This window comes from Choloepus didactylus, chromosome 18 (genome assembly GCF_015220235.1).
Source record: "Choloepus didactylus isolate mChoDid1 chromosome 18, mChoDid1.pri, whole genome shotgun sequence".
Classification (NCBI taxonomy): Eukaryota; Metazoa; Chordata; class Mammalia; order Pilosa; family Megalonychidae; genus Choloepus; species Choloepus didactylus.
In genome coordinates this window covers 8,916,182-8,940,780 of record NC_051324.1, presented here as the reverse complement: position 1 = coordinate 8,940,780, position 24,599 = coordinate 8,916,182, and the positions used below count along the sequence as shown (strand labels likewise).

The 24,599-nt window shown below is 44.2% G+C and overlaps 1 protein-coding gene across 2 annotated transcripts in view; it reads left to right on the top strand.

The window, feature by feature from the left end:
• The window catches only part of USP43 (ubiquitin specific peptidase 43), a 66,966-nt gene that overhangs the window by 4,216 nt on the left and 38,151 nt on the right, over positions 1-24,599 (top strand). For both annotated transcript variants that reach the window (XM_037809633.1, XM_037809632.1), the window contains exons 2-4: positions 2,735-2,866; positions 12,585-12,688; positions 18,242-18,334. In XM_037809633.1, coding sequence (XP_037665561.1) covers positions 2,735-2,866; positions 12,585-12,688; positions 18,242-18,334 — 329 coding nt within the window. The remainder of the gene's footprint in view (positions 1-2,734; positions 2,867-12,584; positions 12,689-18,241; positions 18,335-24,599) is intronic.

Here is a 24,599-nt window from a genome sequence, read left to right as displayed (position 1 = left end):
TATTTTCATTTCTTCCCAAGAATGAGATGGAGGAGTTTTCCGTGTCTTTACTAGTTTTAAGTCAGCTCTTGGGAATTGTCCATTCGTGTCATTTGTCTTATCTATTCTGCCTTGGTCTTAATGTTCTTTTTACATGTTTATATAAGTTTCTTAATCCTTGTCAGATTTGCTGCAAATATTTTCTCCCAACTGTTTCTATCTTTCCTCTTACCTAATACTGGACATTTTAGATTTATTTAGATTTATTTATAGCAAGCATTTTGATAAATATTTTATTTGGTGTACTTTTAGTTTTTCTATGGTTATATTAAGGATTTCAGCCATCTAGAATTTATCTTGACTTATGTGTAGTACAGATCATTTTTATACCTGCAGCCAGCAGTATGACAGCATCCTTTTAAAAACAAGAATTCTCCATTCGGCACTGTTTTGGCAGTTCTGAACAAAGCATATGCGTATCTTTGCTTTTGTCTGTCATTTCCGTGGGTTAAATTGCCATAATTGGGATTACTAGGTTTATATGGGGGGGGGGGCATTTTTAAGGCCGTTGATGTTGTCAAATTCTTTTTGGGAAGTTTGTAGGGCTGTGTAGCAAGGCTGAGATTGAAGAGTTTCAGTTTTTAAGGGTTAACATGATTAGCTGGAGAGGAATGGATCTTCCATAGGAGGAAGAATAAAAGTAAAAGTATAGACTATAGAGGTGGAAAGTGAGTTTGGGGTCCCTGGTGGCTCATTTATCTAGCTCTTTGAAACACATGGGGGAGTGGTGAAATTCATGGTTTCAGGCCAGACTATGAATACAGTGGGTTTACAGGGAGAGATTCGGGGCTCCTTCTTAGGTGGGTGTTGTCATCTGGGTCTGCAGTAGTTAGGACCCAGCAGTGGGAATGGGACTCTGTTGAAGAAATGGGACAGAGATATTTTGGGAGCCAGATCCAGAATGCTTGACTGATTGACGTGAGTATCAGGGAGAAGCTGAAAGATGACACTGACATTAAGAGAAAGAGCCGATTTTAGAGATTTTAAGTTTCAGGGACTGGGTGCTCACCCAGCTGGGAATGTTAGTATTAAGGGTATAGATTTGAGGGTGGCTTGGGATGTAGGGTTCCCAGATAAAATACAGGACACCCAGTAGAATTTGAATTGCAGATAAATAATGAATAACTTTTTAGGATAAGTATGTCCCAAATATTTCATGGGACATACATACTTACACTAAAAAATTATTCATTGATTATCTGCAATTCAAATTTAACTGGACATCCTCTACTTTCATCTGCTAAACCTGGCAATTCTACTTGAGGTCAAAGTGCAGACAGTCCTGGGGGAAGAAATAGAATTAGACTGTTCCACTGTGCGCTGATTTCAGTAGTCCCCAAACTATGTTGGTTGGAATAAAGACTCAGAACGAGCATTTCAGGAATTAAATCTTGAATTTTGCTTCTCATCCTAAGTTCCCTTCCAATCCCAAGGGAAGATGAATTTGATTTGATTGGCAGTGGCGCAGATTGCCCTGGTCCTCAGCCTTGCTTGCGTTGCTCCCTTTGGTGGACGTGAGCATAGAACGGATGGGTGTGAGATGAGACTTGAAGCTTGGTCTGCAGTCTAAGGGTGGGACAGACAGCCATGATGAACTTGTGTGCACGTGCATAAGTGCACACGCACACACACACACAAAGGGATTTGCTTATGTGCAGATGCTTCTATGCTTGCACATGTATTAAAGATCCCTGGAAAGATGCTTAAGAAACTGCTGAGAGTGGCTGCTCAGGGGAAGGAGGGGGTGGGGGATTGGGGGAGCCCTGGGGGTGATGGCTGGGTAGAAGGAAGACTTTTCTTTGCCGTCCTGTCCTTCTTTATATTTTGAATTCCTTTTTAAAGTATGTGCATATATTAGCCTTGGAAATAAACTTTCCTGCAACATGCATTTACACTGAAAATCACAAACTTGTTGCACAATTTTAACAGAAAGACGGTGCAAAGGATGGTACAGGCAACGTAAGGCCCTCGAGGCAGCAGGTCTTGTTTATCTTGCTTGCTGTTGGGTCCCTGGAGTAGCTCCTGGCATGTGGTAGGCCTTCCGTAAATATTAAAGGAATGAAGGGCTAGCTTGGCCATTTCGGGATCTAACCACAGAAAGAGAAATTTGATTGTGTTTCTTAAATTTCACTCGGATTAGAAAGAGGCAGTAAAGGAGGTGATGTACATGGTGTTTAAGGAAGTTTTTTTCATGGCGAGTGTGGTCATCCCCATACAAGAGAAAACAGATGCTCCAGAGTGAATGAAATCACCGAGGGAGAGAGTAAGATGAGAGAAGGCTGGGGGACACTTGTTGTCTGAAGAACAGAAAGAGCCAGCGCGGGAGTAGACAGATGGCAGGATGGCCAGGGGAGCCGTCAAAGGGCCAGAGCTTCCCAAAGGAGAGGCTGGTCAGTGGAATCAAAATACCCATCAGGAAAATCCCTGTCATATTTCAAAGGATGGAACATACATTAAGAGTCTTTCTGGGGGTGGAAATAAGCAGGTGCCACCTTCTCTGCAGAGAACTCTGCACCCTCAGTCGGGGAATCTGCCCCAGGCTATGGCAAGAAAGAACATTTCCTACTGCGCTGGGTTTCCCTGTTGTCATCCCAGGTGAGGATGAATAAGGACGGCCGGCAGGCTCGATGCTCATCGGCCCTTCATTCGGGTGTTGGACGGGCCAGACTGACAGGTTCTCTTTTTGTCCTTCCAGAATGCAGTTTCCAAGTACGGCTCTCAGTTCCAAGGCAACGCCCAGCACGACGCCCTGGAGTTCCTGCTCTGGCTGCTGGACCGGGTGCACGAGGACCTGGACGGCTCGGCCCGCGGGCCCGTGGCTGCGAAGGTCAGGCACCCTCCAAACAGCACATTGCATTTGATTTTCATTTGCTCCTCGAACCTTCGCTCCACCTCTTAGAGCTTGAATTCCCGATCGTTCGATGATGCCTGTGCAGCCAGGCTGCTTGATTCCATGTGCTGGTCTCCGCTCCCTTCTCTTGGCTCTGATGTTTTAGACGAGGTTTTCCTGCCCCCTTCGGTGTTTCTCTCCAGAGCCTCATCCTCCTTAGTCCCGATCGTATGGTGGGTTGGGTTTCCTTTTGCCTTCGAATGCCCCTCTGAGGCCGTCAGTTCCATTCCTTATTATTTTCATATTTTCCAGTGGTGCCATCTCAAGTCTACACTTGCCTTCTCAGTTACTTACCCCACAGGGCAGCAGCTGCCAACCTTTTTCTCTCAAGATGCATGAAAGATGATTTTCACATGTATGCATTTAGCATTCCCAGATTCTTATGAACGTCAAACCTTCTGGGGGAGAAAAGTAGTACAGTACCTAGTACCAGCCACAGATAACTAACTGTACTTCAGCTGTGTTCCCTGTGGGCTCTGCTACGTAAAGATCAGTGATGGGTTATGATCTGCTCAACTCTGGTCCCTGCATTTCCACTCAAGAATGTGAAAGTAAGTGAAGTTTTTATAACACGAGTGAGCAAAGTGCTGTAATTAAAAACAAGTTTCACAGACTTTGGTAATTAATCAGTAACACACTACTTTTTAAAAAAACTTTCTATTTGGAAATAATTTCAAACTTACAGGACCGTTGCAAAAATAATACAAACCCCATACAGAGAACTCCAATATATCCCCACGCCCCACCCCCACATACCCAATTTAACATTTTGCCAACTTTGCCAAGTCTTTCTGTTTCCCTCCCTCCCTCCCTCCCTCCTTCCTTTCTCTCTCTATTACTCTATTTCTCTCTATATATTTCTATTTACCTACCTACCTACCTATCATCTATTTTCTGAACATTTCAGAGCAGGTTGCACATATCATACTTTTACATTTCATACGAACAAGGATGTTCACTTCTGTAATCATATAAATACAGTTAACAAGTTTCAAAAAATTGAACATTGATATAAAGCTTACATTCTATATCCCAATTTTTTCTTGAGTCCCAATAAAGTCTTTTTGAGCTTTTTCTCCTCCATTCTTGGATCCTATCCAGTATCATGTATTGCATTTAACTGCCATTATCTCTTTAGTTTCTCTCTCCTTTTTTTAATTGTGGAAATACACACACACACACACATACATCCACACACACAACATAAATCTTTCCATCCCTACCTGTTTCAAGCATACCATCGAGTGGGACTGATCATATTTGCAGTGCTGCAGTGCCCCCACCATCCATTATTACAACTTTCCCATCACCCCAAACAGAAGCCCTAACATTCATTTTGCACTAACTCCCCATTGCCTCTCCACCCCCAATCCTTGGAAAGCTGTACACTACTTTCTGTCTCTAAATTTGCATATTCTCTGATATTTTCTTTCTGGTTACCATGGCACTTAAATTTAACATCCTAAATCGATATTCTCGTTTGCTTTGATGCCAGCTTAACAACTTTAATAGCTTACATAAACTGTTCTTGTACCCCTCTGTCCCCCCCCCACTTTTATGTCATTCTTGTCACAAATTACATATTTATACATTATGAGTCCAAAACGATTGATTTATCACTACATTTTGTGCATTTGCCTTTTAGATCCTGTAGGAAGGGAAAAGTGGAGTTACAAACCAAAAATACAATAGTGCTGCTATTTATATTTAAAGACATTGCCCTTACTGGAGACTTTTAGTTCTTCCTGTGGTTTCTGTCAATTGTCTGGTGTCCTTTCTTTTCAACTTGCAGGAATCCCTTTAGCTTTCCTTGTAGGGCCAGTCGAGTGGCGACCAAGTCCCTCAGCTTTTGTTTTTCTGGAAATGTCTTAATACCTCTCTCATTATTTTTAAAACATTTTTTTAATTATGAAATATGACATATATATATAGAAAAGTGATAACTTTCATATGAAATATGACATATAGAAAAGTGATAACGTTCATATGAAATATGACATATATATAGAAAAGTGATAACTTTCATATGAAATATGACATATATATAGAAAAGTGATAACTTTCATATGATTGAACAAATAGTTATAGAACAAATTTCTAAGAATGCTATGGGTTATATTTCCACCATTTCAGTTATTTCTTTCTCGCTGTTCTAATACCCTACAGACTAAAAAAAAAAAATAAAGATTAGGTGTTCGTAATCCTTTGGTAAATCCTGTCTTATCTGTTGCTACTTCTCCCTCTTGTTTGATCACTGTCTCAATCTTCAGGGATATCTGGGCAGTGACCACCCTAATTTGTTCATATTGAAAAGGGATGTCGACATTATGTGGAAGTGGACTGCATCTGGTTGATGTTCTTGAAGAGGCTGTGGCTTCTGGGTTTTGGGACTTCTCTATCATAGAAATACTCTGGAGGATTTAAGTTTCTGAGAAATATACTTAGTGAGTGAAACTTTTTATAGAGTCTCAGATAGGGACCTGGGTATTCTTTAGGATTTTCAGGATGACTGTTGATTCCGCCCTCAGTTTTGTAAGACAGGTTTGCCAGATAAAGAATTCTTGGATAGCGGTTTTTTTGCTTTTAGCACTTTAAATATATCCTCCCACCACCTTTTTTTCCTCCATGGTTTTTGATGAGAAATCAGCACTTAATCTTATTAAGGCTCCCTTTTATGTGACATGTTGCTTCTTTCCTGTGGCTTTCAGAATTCTCTCTTTACCACTGGCATTTGATTATAACACGATGTGGTGTGGGTCTATTTGGGTTTGTCCTTTTTGGAGTTTGTTGAGCATCTTGGATGTGTAATTCACGTCTCTGGTTAAATTTGGGAAATTTTTGACGATTATTTCTTTGCATATTTTTTTCTGCTCCTTTCTCTCTTTCCTCTCCTGGGAATCCTACAGTGTATATATTTGTGTACCTAACGGCATCCCACAGGTTCCTCAGGCTCTGTTCACTTTCCTTCATTCTTTCCTCTTTCTGCTCTGCAGCCTGGATGTTTTTAATGGTCTTACCTTCAAGTTCATTGATTGCTTCTTCTGCCAACTCCAATCTGCTGTTGAACATCTAGGGAATTTTTAATTTCTGTTCCTGTGGTCTTCAGCTATATTTGGTTCTTTTTCATAATTTCTGTCTCTCTATTGATATTATCTTTGTGTTCTTCTATCATTTTCCTGATTTCCTTTAGTCCTTTGTCCATATTTTCCTTTAGCTCTTTGAGCATATTTAGGATCATTTTTTAAAAAGTGTTTGTTTGCAATGTCCTGGGTGTGATCCTCCTCATTGATGGTTTCTAATGCTTTAATCTTCTCCTTTGCCTGGGCTGTTACTTCCTGTTTCTTTGTATGTTTTGTAATCTTTTGTTGAAACCTGGACATATTGATATTTTAGTGTGTTATTGCTGAATTTAGACTCTGAGGCATTTGTTCCTTAAGCTAGTGTTATAATGGAGCTTTCCTTGAATGCCAGGAGCTAATGGGGTAAAAAAAAAAAAAAAAGAAGAAGAAGAAAGGAGAAAAGAACACACCTTTCCCCATTTTTGCAGATTGACCTGTGCTAGTGCTCTCCTTCTGAGATAGTCCCAGGCTGAAGTGGTGGGGTCTCCTTCATCCTTTCTGCAGGCATCTTATCTTGGGCACGAGCATGAGGCCCTAGGAGTTACCCCATCTAGACATTTTCAAATGCCCCCCCTTCCATAGAAACAGTGTCTGGGCACTGCAGGTACATCCTCCAGCCAGCAATCCCTTGCCCCAGGCAGCCACTTGTCTCCTCTCCCATAGCAGCTGCCTTCTCCACGCAGGGTAAGTTCAGGGACAGTGAGCCCATCAGGCCACCACGAGACAGATTGGTGCGGACACACGTGCTCCCAGTACGTGCCCGAGGCTTACTCCACTCCCTCCGGACCCGGGAACAGGGATCCACACTGGGAGTATGGGCTGGCTCCGTGCTGAGCAGAGCCTGACGCTTTTAAGATGCCTTTTTCTTGATCCAGTGCTCTCCCTATTACCACCCTCCTTTAACTGTTTCCTGGAGCTTCGCGAAGGACATTTCTGCCAGTTCTGGCTGATGGTTCAAAGCTTCCGTAGGGTTACAGAGCCCGAAAGCATCTCACTCTGCCACGTTAATCAGGGTGGGCAGAAGCATAGTACTGTTATGTATCGTGCAACTGATACAGAGGCAGCGTTCAGAGCTGCTTTGCCAGTTTTTGTTTTTATTTGAAATCAGGACACTTTATTTCCATTCCTCTTGGGAATCTATTACAAACCCTTTTCCCATCCCTTCATTATTTGCTTAGAGTCCATCGTGGTAGAGTAATAAAAAATGAGTGACTTGAGAAGCTGAGTCATTGTTTTAAAACTTGTCCACATAGCCAGCTGTTATCTTTCTGTTTCTTTGTTTTTCAAAATGACAACTTGCAGCTTTAAGAAAAGAAGAGTGTAATCAGATGTTTCTTAAATAAGAAGAGACCTATTTTAAACAATAATATAGTAGTTATTAAAAGCCAGAACCTTGACATTTCTGCAAAACTAGTCCTAATGCTTAAGACAGCAGAAAGAGGTTGCCAAAATGTGTGGAACAAGGAAAGTACTAATTGTACTGTACTCTGTGCTCCTCAGGTCAAATCTTGGAGTATAATGTACAGTATCAATAACTCCTGTCATTTATGGAGTGCCCCTATGGTTATTATCCCCATTTTATAAATGGGTAAACCAAGAATCAGAGAGGTTGGATAACCTTCCCAAAGCAACACAGCTAAACAAGGAAAGAGGATGCATGCCCAAGGAGGTCTGACTTGAAAGCCTGTGATCTTATTTTAAAAATAACCACTTCACTCCCCAAACATACAAGCAAATCACAATATACAGTTGCCACCACAACAAACCCTGGAGGACCACACACTAAAAGATTATTGTGGTTTATCTGGGTGGTGGGATTATGGGTGATTTTCCTTTTATTTACAGACCCTTTTAGTTGCAAGTGACAGAAGTTTCACTTGATTCAATTTAAGAAAAGGAAATTTATTGGCTTTTATAACTAGAAAGTCCAAGGGTTGAACCAGCTTCAAGCACTCAGACAGTGTCACCAGGTCGTTGGCTCTTGGTCTCTTTTCTTTGGCTTCATTCTCAGACTGGCTTTGCTCCATGGTGGCAAGAGGGCCCCTGGAATGCTCTTTAGAGCTTGGGATTTCAGAAAAAGCCCAGGAAAGGGTCTGATAGCCTAGATGGGGTTGCATGTCCATTCCAGGGACATGTGGACAGCAAAATGGAATATTCTGATTGTCCAGACCTGGTTTGCCCTTGGTGGTACATTCCATTCAAATCACAAGGACAAGGAGGGCTTTTATAGAATTGGGGTGAGTTGCTTCCTCAAAGAAAGGAACACTGAGCAGCTAAACATATGTCGGCTATACAGCATATTCCAAAATTTTACAGTGAGTATGTTTTCCCTTTGAAATCAGAATGCCGTATTGAGAACATAGTGTTTGTTGAATATTTGTTATGTGCCAGGCATCTAAGTTGATGCTTTGTATGACTTGATGACCTGACATGTAATAGACATTCAAACTCCAGAATGATTGAATAAATTAAATACTTATCACACATTTTGATATTATAAGGATGATAATTCATATTTTAAAGTTAATGGAAAACTAGGTTAAGAAACTTGTCCAAGGTCACTCAACTTCTACATGGTGGAAATAGAATTGAACATGAGTCTGTCCATTCCAAAGCCAGTGTGTTGGATCCCTTCCTCACCATGAGGGTCTTATTCCTTCTCAGTTCCCCAGCTGGGGTAGAGAGGGACCTTCAGGACAGATAGTTCCTCTTCTTGCTAGCTGCAGAGGAAAGGCCTCTTGCCCTGGTTCTCTCTTTCCTCTCCCTGGCTTGTTGTCTCTAAGACTGCAGCTCTTCCTACCTAGAAGGTGGGTGGTATAGACGCTTTCCTTAGTGGCAAGAAGAGGCATTGGGCTTAAGGATGGGGAAGATCACAGAGAGGTCAAGTAACTCGCCTTGAGTCACACAGCTTGTGGGTGGGGGAGCCAGGATTCAAATCCAGGAAATGTGACTCATGACCAGGTTTTCTAAACATTGACACTTTTGACATCTGGGGCCAGACAGTTCTTTGTTGTGGGGGGATATCTAGTGCATTGTAGCTTTGATAATATCCCCCTGCTCACTAGATGCCAATTGTGCATGCCCCCTCTCCCCCAAATTGTGTTAACCAAAAATGTCTCCAGACATTGCCAAATGTTTGCTGGGAGGCAAAACCGTGCTCAGTCAAGAACCACTCCTGTAGAGCCTTTGTTCCAAACCATTTTTTAAGATGATATTGAGTTTATTTAAGCTGAGTGGACCTGCCAATGATTCCTTTTTTTTTTTTAATTAAATTCAGTTTTATTGAAATACATTCACACACCATACAATCATCCATGGTATACAATCCACTGTCCACAGTGTGATAAACATAGTTATGCATTCATCACCACAATCTATTTCTGAACATTTTCCTTACACCAGAAAGAACCAGAACAAGAATAAAAAGTAAAAGTGAAAAAAGAATGCCCAAATCATCCCCCCATCCCACCCCATTTGTCCTTTAGTTTTTATCCCCATTCCTCCACTCATCCATACACTAGATAAAGGGGGTGTGATCCACAAGGTCTTCACAATCACACTGTCACCCCTTGTAATCTACATTATTATATAATTGTCTTCAGGAGTCCAGACTGCTGGGTTGGAGTTTGGTAGTTTCAGGTATTTACTTCTAGCTATTCCAATACATTAAAGCCTAAGAGGTGTTATCTACATAGTGCATAAGAATGTCCACCAGAGTGACCTCTCGACTCCATTTGGAATCTCTCAGCCACTGAAACTATTTCATCTCATTTTGCCTCCCCCTTTTCTGCCAATGATTCTTAACAACTTGAAGAAACAAACAAAAGCAGCCATAATTGGTCATCCATTTTCCAATAAGTGGAAATGTATCTCCACTACAATGCATTCTGTACACAGCAGAGAGGTCTTTTTATAAAGGAAATCAGTTCCTATCATTCTCTTGCTTAAATTTCCCTAGCAGTTTCCCATTGTACCAAGAACAAAATCCAGACTCTTAATTGGCTGGCAAAGCCCTACCCAGCTGGCCCCTGAAAACCACTCAGCCTCATTTCAGACCACTCTGCTCCTCACTTACCATCCTTGGCCATGCTGGGCTGCTTTCTGTTCTTTTAAGTGTCAAGTGTGGTGGAACTACATCGTTACCCAGGCAAGACCAGGGGGTGGTTGTGGGCCCAGGAGAGAAGCTTGCCCAGCCCTCAATTTGACCTGATTTGAGACCAGAAAATACCTTTTTCTCCGTGTGGGATCAAAGCCTCTCCTGAAATTTGCTCTCAGAAAATCAGGCTCCCTGTGGAAGCCGGCTGTGTACGCCTGAAGGTAAAGAGCAGAGCTGTTGGGATTCTTTGGCAGGAAATTTCATTTTCCCTTACCAAGAAGGAAAGATCCTGTCCTTTGCTTTAATCTATGATGATTTCTCTTTTTGAGGTTATTTCTGTTTTCAAAGCGTGTGAAAGCCATGGAGCTAGATTTATTTGAAACTGGAATAGAAAACACAGGACCCCTTTCTCCCTGTTATCTTAATGGTCGAGATCTTGATATTCCCTTTTATTTAGCTATTTTCAAAATGTTTCCACCCTGTGACAAGGGCATACTTTTGCATCCCTATCAGTGCAAACACACAATCTTCTTGGCAGTTTGCTTTACAGAATATGCTACTCTTTCAGTACTGAAGAGAGCATGAGGCTGGGGAAAGGATCAGAAAGCTAACATTTATTAATCAGCTACTATTTTCTGGGCAGGATACACACGGACATCTCTTGGTTTTAGTGATAGTGCTGTAAGTTCAGTGTATCCTACTATTTCTTTCAGATGTGGAGTGAGGCTCAGAGAGCTACTAGAACCTTGGCTAGCAGAGAGTAGAACCAGCCTCATTTGACCTCGTGGTCCCAGCTTTGTGACTCTCCCCCTGCTGCCTCCTACCCCAGCTTCATCCTGGTTTTTCTCTTTCCGTACCCCATGCCTGAGTGATCCTGCCCACGGCCTCTCCCAGTGCTTCACGGATCACCTTATGCAGAAGCATCTTGTGTCACTGGGAGTTCTTTGGTTGCAAGCACCAGCAAGCAGCTTCAGAGGACTTGGAACAAAAAGGGGTGTATCAGAAGGCCAAGGGGGATGCACACAGGAATAAAGGGAAGGCTGAAGACCCAGGCTTGGAAGAGTCAGGAATGAACTGCTTCATCCTTCCCGTGCTGGACACTACTGCTGGAATAAAGATTTTCAGCCTTTCAGTCACTGTTCGTGCACATTTAGGACAGGAACATCTCATCCATCTAGCTTGGGGCTTGCCCCTGCCCCTTGGTAGAGGAGGGCAGGACCGATTAAAGAGTACTTTTCACACCAGCAGGCTGCATTTCATGTTCCAGAAGGGGCAGAATTGCCCAAGAAGGTAGGATGAATCCTGGACAGCCAAAAAAATAACAAGTGTCCACTGTGCACCCAGCACTAACTCCTGCCTGCCTCCTTCGTCTGTTTGCAGTTAGACATCTGCCTGGGTGCTGAATCACCCTCAAATCTGGCGTGCCCATCCCAGACTACCTTTGCCTTTTGACTCGCTCGCTTTTGTGAACAGAACAGGTGTTCTGCAGCCACCAGATTTGAACCACAGATTTGGCCATGTTCACCCGTGCCCGATTTCTCCCCTGTTCTCCCAGTCGGGTTCTGAGTTAGGACGTACAGACACAGGGTGTCCTGAATGCATTCTTCCTTTTCATTTTCATGACTTCAGTTCACCCTGTTACCTTGACCCCTGAGCCTCCAAACATGCCCTTTCTCCATCCCGGGAGTGGCTGTCAAGGTGAAGCACCTCTCCAAGCATGTAGCCACTGTCTAGGTTTAGAACCCGTTAGATGCTCCCCATTGTTTAATAACAACAAGGGCAATACTATCCAGAAGTGTGAGAGAATAAATTTCTGTGGTTTGAAGCTACTGGTTTGTGGTCATTTTTTACAGCAGCCACAGAAAACTAATACACAGTGAATGCAAAGGGCGTGATAGGATAGATATTTGGAGTGAAGGAAACTTTGGATCGGCGTCTGAGATTTAAAGCCCGGTTTGTCTGAGAAAGATGGTGCAATTGTGAAAACTGGCTCACTAGAAAATGTGCACAGGGTTTAGCAAGTGGGAGGTGGGAGATGTGGTGTGGATGTGTGGGAGGTGATCCCAGCTCACCCCGAGGCCTTTAGACCTGGGAGGCCCAGCAGGACAGGGGCAAAGGTCAGGGGGTCATCAACTCAGAGGCCACAGTTGAAGCCGGGTGAGCCTGAGTGAGCCTTTGCCAAGGTTCTTTTCTTTAGTTTTGCTCTTTCAGTACCTCTCTCTCTCTCTCTCTCTTCCTCTTAGGGAGTTGAGAGGTCAAAGGATGGAGTGTATTGAGTTACAGTTAAGGCAGTGTGAAGGTCCAGACTTTATGCAGTATAGAGCCCAGGCCTGGAAAGGGCTGTTGTCGGCCCAGCAGGAGGGGATCCCTAGTTGTCTGGAAGGGGCTGAGCTCTGGGAGGTGTTTCTAATCGTGCTCATTTTTCCTCATTGCTTTGCAGCTTCAGCCCGAAGTCAGTAGAAACTCTGAGAACCTCCCATCACCCTCGCCTCAGCCTTCTCTAGGCCGAAGCTTTGTGCAAAGCCACTTTCAAGCCCAATATAGGTAAGAATGGGATATATTTAGAATTCCTCACCCAAGGGCCCAGCCAACTTATTTGCTGATCACCAGGCTCCCGTTGCCTGATTTACCCTGAGATTATAAAACCACGGGGCCCAGAAACACCCTGCTCTCCCCCATTGCAAATCCCTGTTAACCACTCACTGCTAGTGCCTCTAACTTTTAGGAATTCTTCTTTTCCATTTTCTTGACTCTGGGACTTCTATCTCCCCTTGGGGGAGGAGTGATGAGTGGGTGGTTCCACAGGGTGTGAACGCCAAGGCCCTGGACTCACCAGCCAGTGCTCGCTGTCAGGAAGTGGAGATCCTGCCTATTTTCTTGTTTGGGCCAGACAGCCCTATGTAACTAGTCACTTTTGAGTTCAAGAGTTCCTGAGGAGAATATAAAAATATATACAATTATACAGCCCTTGACCTTAGAAAGTAAGTGTTCTCTTTGGGCTTTTATGTGTGATACCTCAGAGGATCACACAAGGGAGAATATTTCTAAGTGTTATAACATTTTAGTGAAATCACTAATTAATGTAACAGAAGGTCATAGAGGAGAGAAACACCCCTGGGCTTCAGGGAGGAGGTGTGTCTTTTGATGGGCTCTGAAGGATGCATAGGATTAAATGGATGGAAACAAATTCAACAAGAAAATAAATGAAAGCTTAAAGGTGAGAATCTGCAAGTGACCTGGATTTAGGGGAAGCCAGGGTTACAGCGGACCTCCTCTAGGCCCGATGCCTGCCCATGTGTTTTTATTTAATCCTTATAAGAGCCCCAGGAGCTGGGGGTTACAATTTGGGAGGCTGGGCTTTTCCCAAGTAAGTGGCAGAACCAGGATTTGTCCTCTGATCCATCCATGTGTAGAAGCACAAGTTCTACTTCTGTTTTCTTTGTAATTCTTCCTCTTCTCTGCTGCTGCTTTTCCTTCTTACCTCTTTCTTTTCTTGTGATTTGCTGTTGCTACTTCAGCTGCACAGAAGTTATGCTCTCTTGTTCTCTACTATGGATACCAAAATGAAAAAAAAATTTTTTTTCTGGATGCTGCATTAAATAATTTTCTCTGAGTTTTCTGGATTCTATTCTGTTTCCTTTGCTATGGAGTGTTCCCCATAGATCTCCTGTTGTTTTTTCTCTAATTGTTTTTCTCTTCAAGCAAGGTAAAAGTTATTCCAGTCTTTTAGAATTTACTTACAGCCATTTACTTCTATACTTTCAGCCGACTGATTTTGGGGGATTTGTATTGTTTGTGTTTGGAAAGGAGGAAGTCACAAACACTTGCCCAGAAACTGTCCTGATTTAGGATTTTTATTAAATTTAGTAATAGCTGATAGAATCAGTAGGACATGATCCCTATTGAGGTCTTTGAGGGTGGTTATTTAGAAAACCAAATGTTCTCTGAGACATTTTGCAAGACTGTCAAAGCTGGTTTCCACGGTGTTCTAGTTTGCTAATGCTGCCAGAATGCAAAACACCAGAAATGGATTGGCTTTTATAAAAGGGGGTTTATTTGGTTACAAGGTTACAGTCTTAAGGCCATAAAGTGTCCATCAGCAAAGGGTACCTTCACTGGAGAAAGGCCATTGGCATCTGGAAAACCTCTGTTAGCTGGGAAGGCACGTGGCTGGCATCTGCTTGCTCCTGGATTGTGTTTCAAAATGGCGTTCTCCAGAATGTCTGCATCAGCTTTCAATGGCCGTCTTCAAAATGTCTGTCTCAGCTCCAGCTCTCTGTGAGCTCCTTCTGTCTGAGCTTATATAGTGCTCCAGTAAACTAAACAAGGCCCACGCTGAATGGGTGAGGCCACACCTCCACGGAAACTATCCAATCAGAGTTATCACCTACAGTTGGATGGGTCACATCTCCATGGACCCTGAACCAATAGGTTCCGACCCAATCCACACTAATACGTCTGCCCCCACAAGAATGCATTAAAGAATATGGCTTTTTCTGAGGGACATAAATATACAAACTGGCGCACATGGGCACAGAAAATCCACAGCACTTGAGAAGTTCTCTTTCCTTCTGTCCCCCCAGAGGGGAGGATGCTGAAGAATTAGCCAGAATGACCAGGGGACATTCCATTTGGGCTCTGAGTTGCTTAGAATATCTAGTTATTGAAATCTCTTCTAAATAAGCTCAAATTTCACTGTTGTATCTGAGGAAAGGCCCACTTATTCTCTGACGGATGCAGTAACAAGCTATGGGGTATGCATAAAGGAAACCTAGTGTTTCAGTGTCCTGGCTGTTAAAGCAAATACCATGCAAAGAGTTGCTCGAGACAACAGGAATTTATTGGCTGACAATTTTAAGTCCAAAATCAAGGTGTCATCAAGGTGATGCTTTCTCCCAGAAGACTGTGGCATTTTGGGGCTGGCTGCCAGTAATGCTTGGTTCTTGGCTTTTCCATCATATGGCAATGCACATGGGGGCATCTTCTCCTTTCTCTTCCTGTTTCCATTGCCTTCCAGCTTCAGGCTGCACCGTGGCTGCTCTCTCCATCTGGCTTTCATTCTGCTTATAAAGGACTCCAGTCATCCAGGTGAAAGCCCAACCTGATTGAGTGGGGCTGCACCTCAACTGAAGTCCCATCTTCAAGAGATCTTGTTTACGATGGGGCCATATCTGCAGGAATGGATTAAGAGCATGGTTTGCTGGGGTACATAGCTCTAAGCTTCCACTCTTAGATTTTGATGGCTCGCTACCTTTTTTAGCCATGCTCCTTGTAGGTTATCTGTCTTATCTTCAAGTGCCCAAAGCAGAGACACTAGGAGCAAAAATAAGGAGACAGAGGAAAGAAGAATAGAGGAAGAGAACAAAGAAAATTTAGAGGAGGGTTGGGAGGGCAGGTGGAGGGGCTTGCTAGAGAGAGGGGAAGGGTCACCATGGCTTCCTCCAGGTAACATCCAGTGTTTTCCTTGTACAGTGAATTCTCCCATTTCTCGGCTCACTCCCTTTTCTTTACCTGTTTCTCTTTTCATCACAAATACGCTCCCTTGTTCCTTCTTTCCAATATTTGAGTGCCTGCTATTGTGCTTGGTCCATTGGTAACAGTGAGGAGCCAAATACCCCACCCACTGGAGACATATACTCACCAAATATATATTCATTTCTTCTTTTTAGAAATTTTTATAAATTTTTTAAAAATTTATTTTTAAGAACAGTTGTAGGTTTACAGAAAAATCATAAAGAAAAATACAAAGTTCCCATATACCACTACCCACCCCCCAACAGTTTTCCCTATTAACACTTTGCATTAATGTGGTACCTTTATTACAATTGGTGGACCAATATTATCATAATTATATTATTAACAAAAGTCCATAGTTTATATTAGGGTTCACTTTTTTTGTTGTGTAGTTCTATGTTTGTTTGTTTTTAATTTTTATTGTGGCAATATATATATACACTTAAAATTTCCCATTGTAACTACTTTCAAGTATATAATTCAGTGGTGTTAATTACATCCACAAGGAGTGCTCCCATCACCACCATCCATTACATTTATTCTTGAGGTATTTAATCCCTGCCTACTATGTGCCAGGTTCTTTTCTAGGTGCTGGGAGTGGAGCTGAGAATAAGACCCAGCCCCTGCCCTCATGGAGCTCACCCTCTGTTGGGGCAGGTGTTTAGTGAATACTCAAGTAAACAAGTTGTGACCCAGATAAGTGAGATGATAAGGAGGTGGGGGAGGCTTAGATCAGGGAAGGCTTCTTTTCAGAGGGGACATTTAACTTGAGAATGGAGACACAAGGAGTCAACCATTCAAATATTCGGGAACAGAGTTTTCCAGGCAGGAGAAACAGCAAGTCAAAGGTCCTGAGGTTGGAATGATCTTGGCAAGTTCAAGGAACAGAAAAGCCAATGGAGCTGCCAAGGGTGTCAGTGGGTTGGAGGGGAGGCTGGAGAGGTAGGAGGCACCTGGCAGTGCAGGTCTTCAGAGCAACGCCAAGGCGAGTGGGGTTTAGCCTCAATGCACAGGAAGCCCCTGGAAAGTTTAGAGCTGGGTATGGTCTAATTTATCAATTTAAGGGATGACTTTGGTTGCTACAGGTGATGAGTGGAAGCAAGAGTAGAAGCAGTTGAGATGCTGCTGAATCATCCCAGTGAGGAACCTGGAGGTGGAGGTAGACATGGAGAGGAGCAGATGGGTTTGGAATAGTTTTGGGAATAGATTCAATAGAACTTGTTAATGGGTTTAGGGGTGTGGATTGGAGGGGCTGAGAGAAAGATGAATGTTCTAGTTTGCCAATGCTGCCGGGATGCAAAATACCAGAAATGGATTGGCTTTTATAAAAGGGGTTTATTTGGTTACACAGTTACAGTCTTAAGGCCATAAAGTGTCCAAGGTAACACATCAGCAATCGGGTACCTTCACTGGAGGATGGCCAATGGCATCTGGAAAACCTCTGTTATCTGGGAAGGCACGTGGTTGGCATCTTCTCCAAGTTCTGGTTTCAAAAATGGCTTTCTTCCAGGATGTTCCTCTCTAGGCTGCATCTCCTCTTCAAAATGTCACTCTCAGTTGCTCATGGGGTGTTTGTCCTCTCTTAGTTTCTCAGGAGCAAGAGTCTCCTTTCAACGGCCATCTTCAAAATGTGTCTCATCTGCAGCTCCTCTCTCAGCTCCTGTGCATTCTTCAAAGTGTCCCTCTTGGCTGTAGCAAGCTTGCTCCTTCTGTCTGTGCTTATATAGTGCTCCAGTAAACTAATCAAGGCCCATGCTGAATGGGCGGGGCCACAACTCCATGGAAATTATCCAAAGAAAGAGCTCACCCACAGTTGAGTGATCACATCTCCATGGAAACATCCAATCAAAAGTCTCCAACCCAATCAACACTAATAGTTTCCTGCCCACACAAGATTGCATCAAAGATAATGGCGTTTGGGGGGGCAAAATACATCCAAACCAGCACAATGAGCATCAAGGGTGACAGCTGGGTCCTTAATGATGAGTACTTGGAAGGAAAAATCAAGAGTGCTTTGAAGTGCAGAGTGTATCAGGGAGAGATTCCTGGGGAAGTAGCACTTGTTAGGGGCACCTGAGTAGGCTTGGGTTAATAGTAGTTTCTACCTCCATAAGGTCGTCGTGGGCAGTTAATGGGTTAATATATGTACCTTGCTGAGAACAATGCCCCATATATAGTAAATGCTATTTAAACGTTAGCTATTACTATTAGTCGCTATTTTCTGAACATCACTGTTTACTTGCCTGCACAAGGAGACTGGACTCCATCCATGGCTCCCAGCCCCGGCTGAACTCTAGCATCCCATGGGGAGCTTGTGAGAATGCTGGTGCCTGGGTCCCATCCCACCCCAGTGGAAACCGAATCTCTGGGAGCAGGGCCTGGACATCGGCATTTTTAAACAGCTTCCTGTGTGATTCTGGGGCACAGTGAAGCCGAGAGCCAGAGGACTGGATGGTTCTGAGATCTCGGCCTGCTTGTGGGGTGGCCTGCCATGTCTCCATTTGGAGGCACTGTGACTTTCCTCTCCACTCTCCACGTACAAACGAGTGAGGAGGCTTTAATCTCCCTTCTTTTCCCTCACAGGTCCTCCCTGACCTGTCCGCACTGCCGGAAACAGAGCAACACCTTTGATCCTTTCTTGTGCGTGTCGCTGCCCATCCCCTTACGCCAGACCAGGTAGGCAGGTCAGGGGGGCATGGCGAGCCTGCCTTCCGTCCACACCTGCGGTTATCTGGTCCACCAGGGCTGCGGTGGCGTGTTCTCCTTTCTGCTGCTCGGCCGGTATTCCCTGAGAAGACCATCCCGCAGCTGGGTCACATTGAGCTGCTGAAGGGGACAACTGAGGTGACAGGTGCTGGGGCCCTTCTCTAGCCGAGGAAGAAAGTGTACGCAGTGCTTTTGTCAATGCATGCAGTTGCCAGGCAGGCCCCTTCCCAAGCTGACACCCGCCAATCTTATCACCTCTAACAGGGGCAAAACAGAAAAAAATGTCACCCCCCAGTTTCCCTGCTGGACTGCCAAATCCTTTACAGAGGTGTAGGAAGTTCTCTTGAAGGAGGGGGGAAAGAAAGGAAGGGGTTGTTGGGGAGATAAGAAGACAAGAAAAGAAGGTAAGGGGCATTGTATTAGTTAGGGTCCTCTAGGGAAACAGAATCAACTAGAGATATCTATATATATAAGATTTTTTAAGTGTCTCACGCAACTGTGGGGATGCACGAGTCCAAATTCCGTAGGGCAGGCAGCAAACTGGCAACTCCAATGAAGATGTTTGATGAACTCAGGAAATGAACTGGCAACTCTGATGAACTCCTCAGGAAATGGCTTCACTGGCTAGCTGAAGAAGTGAAGGTTGTCTATCTGTCTCACTTAAAAGTCTTCAACTGATTGGATTATATCCAGCTGACTGCATTCTCTCATGGAGGACATGCCCTTTGTTGATGTAATCAGTCACAGCTGCAGCCAATTGACTGCTGATTCAATAAAATAAACCAGCCTTCTGGTTTATTAAGCAGCTACAAATGTCCTTGCAGTAACGGTTAGGCCAGTGCTTGCTTGACCATCATCTGGCCAAGTTGACACATGAACCTAACCATCGCAATCCACCCCTTGTCAATTTGGCAGTTATACACATGACCTTAACCATACTTTATCCCTAAGTAGAGAACAAAAACAGACACACGTTTCGCCTAACAATACTCTGTTGTCCTGTGTACAACTGGAAACATACTAAATCTCTCCAGAATAGGATGCAAGTCTTTAGGTGACATTAACTCTTAAAATGATTTCCTTTAACTTAAATACTGCAACATGAACAGTACAACTTATGTCATATGATAAGGGGATAAGATAGAGAAGAAAACAAAGATACTTGCTTTACAGACAAATGCAAACATACTCATAACAAAACAAGGAGGAAATATTCATGCCATCATAGTCCTCATTTCTGTAACTGGTCCGTGGCCGTAGTTCATATTTATCATGACCTTCTTCCACTACCCATTCCATGTTCTCTTTACCCTCAGCAAGCTTTTCAGCTGGCTGTGGTTCTTTGTCTGGTGGGGTGACCCAAACCTTCATTCCTGAAGTTTCTTGGCCATTGGTAGTCCTGCCTGGCTTGGGTTGTTGTGGTTTTCCATTGACTTGAATCACGGGGCATGGTAGTACTAAAAGGCGCCCTAGGGGATCTCCTGTATTCCAGGAAAACTCTTCTTTACTTCCATTGTGTAGTTGCAGTGCTATTTCCCCTTGATAGTCAGGATCAATCTCCCCAGCCAGTACAGTAATCCCCCTTCCTTGCCTGTTGATTCAGAAGCATAAGAAGCCCAAAGTGGCCAGGTGGCAGTCCTAACTTCCAGTTCAGTGGGATTATTGTTGTGTTTCCTGGTGGAAGCACTCCTCCTTTTGGAACCAAGACCTGTAGACCAGCAGAGCTTAAGCTTGCAGGGACAGGAAGCAAAAATTTCCCTAGTGGATCACTAGGAGTCATAGTGAGTGGTGCTACTCCTGTTTCCACCCCTTGATTCCTGGACCCATGAATCCTGGCTATGGGAGAAACAGCACCACAGAGTGGATGCTGATTCACAGCATACACAGCCTCCTGGAGAACACTGCCCCAACCCTGCAAGGTATTGCCACCTAGTTGGTGCCGTAATTGAGTCTTCAACAGGCCATTCCACCGTTCTATCAACCCAGCTGCCTCTGGATGATGGGGAACATGGTAAGACCAGAGAATTCCATGAGCATGTGCCCATCCCCTCACTTCATTTGCTGTGAAGTGGGTTCCTTGGTCAGAAGCAATGCTGTGTTGAATACAATGACGGTGGATAAGGCATTCTGTAAGTCCACGGATGGTAGTTTTGGCAGAAGCATTTCGTGCAGGGAAGGCAAACCATGTCCGGAGTATGTGTCTATTCCAATAAGAACAAATCACTGCTGCTTCCATGATGGAAGTGGCCCAATGAAATCAACCTGCCACCAGGTAGCAGACTGATCACCTTGGGGAATGGTGCCATATCGGGGACTGACTGTGGGTCTCTGCTGCTGGCAGATTGGACACTCAGCAGTGGCTGTGGCCAGGTCAGCCTTGGTGAGTGGAAGTCCATGTTGCTGAGCCCATGCATAACCCCCATCCCTACCACCATGACCACTTTGTTCTTGAGCCCATTGGGCAATGACAGGAGTTGCTGGGGAAAGAGCCTGATTGGTATCCACCAAACAGGTTATCTTATCCACTTGATTATTAAAATCTTCTTTTGCTGAAGTCATCCTCTAGTGAGCATTCACATGGGACACAAATATCTTCATGTTTATTGCCCACTCAGAAAGGTCTATCCACATATCTCTTCCACAGACTTCCTTGTTACCAATCTTCCAATCATGTTCCTTCCAAGTCCCTGACCATCCAGCCAAACCATTAGCAACAGCCCAGGAATCAGTATACAAATGCACCACTGGTCAGTTCTCCTTCCAAGCAAAGTGAACAACCAGGTGATTGCTCGAAGTTCTACCCACTGAGAGGATTTCCCCTCACCACTGTCCTTCAGGGACATCCCAGAAAGGGGCTGCAGTGCTGCAGCTGTCCACTTTCGGGTGGTGCCTGCGTAACGTGCAGAACCATCTGTAAACCAGGCCTGAGTCTTCTCTTCCTCAGTCAACTTATTGTAAGGAACTCCCCAAGATGCCATAGCTGTGGGCTGGGAAAGAGAAGGTAATGTGGCAGGAGTGGGGACCATGGGCATTTGGGCCACTTCCTCATGTAACTCATTTGTGCCTTCAGAACCCACTAGAGCTCTATCTCGTATATACCATTTCCATTTTATGATGAAGTGCTGCTGTGCACACCCAACTTTATGGCTTGGTGGGTTGGACAACACCCAGCTCATGATAGGTAACTCAGGTCTCATGGTAACCTGGTGGCCCGTGGTTAAGCGTCCTGTCTCTACTAAGGCCCAATATCAGGCCAAAGCTGTTTCTCAAATGGAGAGTAGTTATCTGCAGAGGATGGTAAGGCTTTACTCCAAAATCCTAAGGGTCTGCATTGTGATTCTCTATAGGAGCCTGCCAAAGGCTCCAGACAGCTTCTCTATCTGCCACTAACACTTCCAGCACCATTGGATCGGCTGGATCATATGGTCTAAGTGGCAGAGCACCTTGCACAGCAGCCTGGACCTGTCTCAGAGCCTCATCTTGTTCCAGTCCCCAATCAGAACTAGAAGCTTTTCTGTTCACTCGGTAGATGGGCCAGAGTAGCACACCCAAATGAGGACTATGTTGTCTTCAAAATCCAAAGAGGCCAACTAAGCGTTGTGCCTCTTTTTTTGGTCATGGGGGGTTGGGGGGGGTGCAGATGCAACAGCTTATCCTTCACCTTAGAAGGGATACCTCTACATGCCCCACATCACTGGACACCTAGAAATTTTACTGAGGTGGCAGGCCCCTGTATTTTTGCTGTATTTATCTCCCATCCTCTGCCATACAAATACCTTACCAACAAATCTAGAGTAGCTGCTGCTTCTTGCTCACTAGGTCCAATCAACATGATATCATCAATATAATGGACCAGTGTGATGTCTTGTGGGAGGGAGAAATGATCAAGGTCCCTAGGGACAATGTTATGACATAGGGCTGGAGAGATGGTATACCCCTGAGGTAGCACAGTGAATATAAACTGCTGGCCTTGTCAGCTGAATGCAAACTGTTTCTGGTGGTCCTTACTAACAGCTATTGGGAAAAAAGCATTTGCCAGATCAATAGCTGCATACCAGGTACCAGGGGGTGTGTTGATTTGCTCAAGCAATGATACCACATCTGAAACAGCAGCTGCACTTGGAGTTACCACCTGGTTAAGCTTATGATAATCCACTGTCGTTCTCCAAAACTCACCTGTTTTCTGCACAGGCCAATTAGGAGAATTGAATGGGGATATGGTGGGAATCACCACCCCTGCATCCTTCAAGTCCTTAAGATAAGAGTGGCATTAATCTCTGCAATCCTTCCAGAAATCTGGTATTGCTTCTGGTTTACTATTTTGCTAGACAGGGGCAGTTCTAGTGGCTTCCACTTGGCCTTTCCCACCATAATAGCCCTCACTCCAGGAGTCAGGGAACCAATGTGAAGATCCTGCCAGTTGCTGAGTATGTCTATTCCAATTATGCATTCCAGAACTGGGGAAATAACCACAGAAAGGGTCCAGGGACCCACTGGACCCACTATGAGATGGACCTGAGCTAAAAATCCATTGATTACCTGACCTCCATAAGCCCCAACTCCGACTGGTGGACCAGAGTGACATTTTGGGTCTCCTGGAATTAATGTCTCTTCTGAACTGGTGTCTAAAAATCCCCAAAATATCTGATCATTTCCTTTTTCCCATGCACAGTTACCCTGGTAAAAGGCCGTAGGTTCCCCAGGGGAAGGCTGGGAGGAAGATTAACAGTATCAACTTTTGGCAGTGTAACAGGGTCCTTCCCCAAGGGTACCCGTCCTTCTCCTCATTCAAGGGGCTCAGGATCTGTAAACTGTCTCACATCTGAGAATTGATTAAGGGGCCATGAAACTCTGTTTTTGTAATTCAAGGTAGGCTTTAGTTCACTTGACCTAGAATTCTTCTGCTTATATAGCTCAAACAAGAATTTAGTAGACTGCCCATCTATTTTACTTTTAGGTCCTCCATGATCTACTAGCCAATGCCGTAAGTCTCTGTGAGTCGGATTATTTTGACTGCTGCCTTGAGCCTGTTTTCCATTATAGTAACCACACCTACCTTGTCTTTGATGATTAACTGCTGCCACATGGCTTCTGCTGACTCAGGATCCAATTATCCCCTTTGTGTTTAAGGATTCCAGCTCAGTGACAGCAGTTCCTACAGTAATATCTGACCTGCAGAGAAGGGCGACTACAGAGCTCTTCAGGGATGACGGAGCTAGTCTCACAAATTTATTCCTCACAGTCCTGGTAAAAGGTGTGTCCTCTGGACATTCCAGGGGTGTGTGAGCAGGTCTTCCATGATAAATCCACTCTAACATTCCAATCTCTCTAAGCCTTTGAATCCCCTCCTCTACCTTATACCAGGGCAGTTCTGGCATTTCGACCTCAGGTAATGCTGGCTGCCTTTTGATCCATGTTTCAGCCAACCACCCAAACAAACTGTTAACACCCTTTCTAACCCCTCGAGCTACAACGCTGAATGCAGAATCTCTGCTTAGTGGGCCCATATCAGTAAATTCAGCCTGATACAACTTTATATTACTTCCACCATTATCCCATACCCTTAATATCCATTCCCAAACATATTCCCCTGATTTCTGTCTGTATAAGTTGGAAAACTCACACAGTTCTTTTGGACTGTAGCGTACTTCCTCATGGGTCACACTTTGTACCTCACCCTTATGGGCTTGCTGGGACTTTAGTCTAATTATAGATCTTGAAGCAAAGACTGGTGGTGGGGGTGGGTCATTAAAAGAATTAGAAGTATCCCTCAAGCCATTTACCTCAGGACATTCTGTTGCTGTTTCATCTTGTGAAACAGGATTTATCTCTCCAGACGGAGGAGTGAGGGCTGCTCCCTCAGGGGAGGTGATTATAGTTTAGCAGGCACTGAAGGGTTAATCTCTTTAGGTGGAGGTTGGATGGCAGGCTCCTCAGGGCAGACTGGAGGTTGGGAATCTGTTTCCTCAAAGCAAGCTGGAGGCTGGGTAGCTGTCTCCTCAGGGCAGACTGGAAGTCAAGGAGCGGTTTCCTCAGGACAGACCACTACAGGTATATCTAACAAAGACTCAGCAGAATCCAGGGTTCCAATGTCCTCACTGCCATTATTATCAATCCCATAATCCCAAGTTTCAGGATCCCCTTCTTTTCCAATCAATGCCTTTACTTTAACAGCAGACACCCTGCGAGGTTGAGATTTTAGTTTACGTTGTAAATCTGCTACTCGCACAATGAG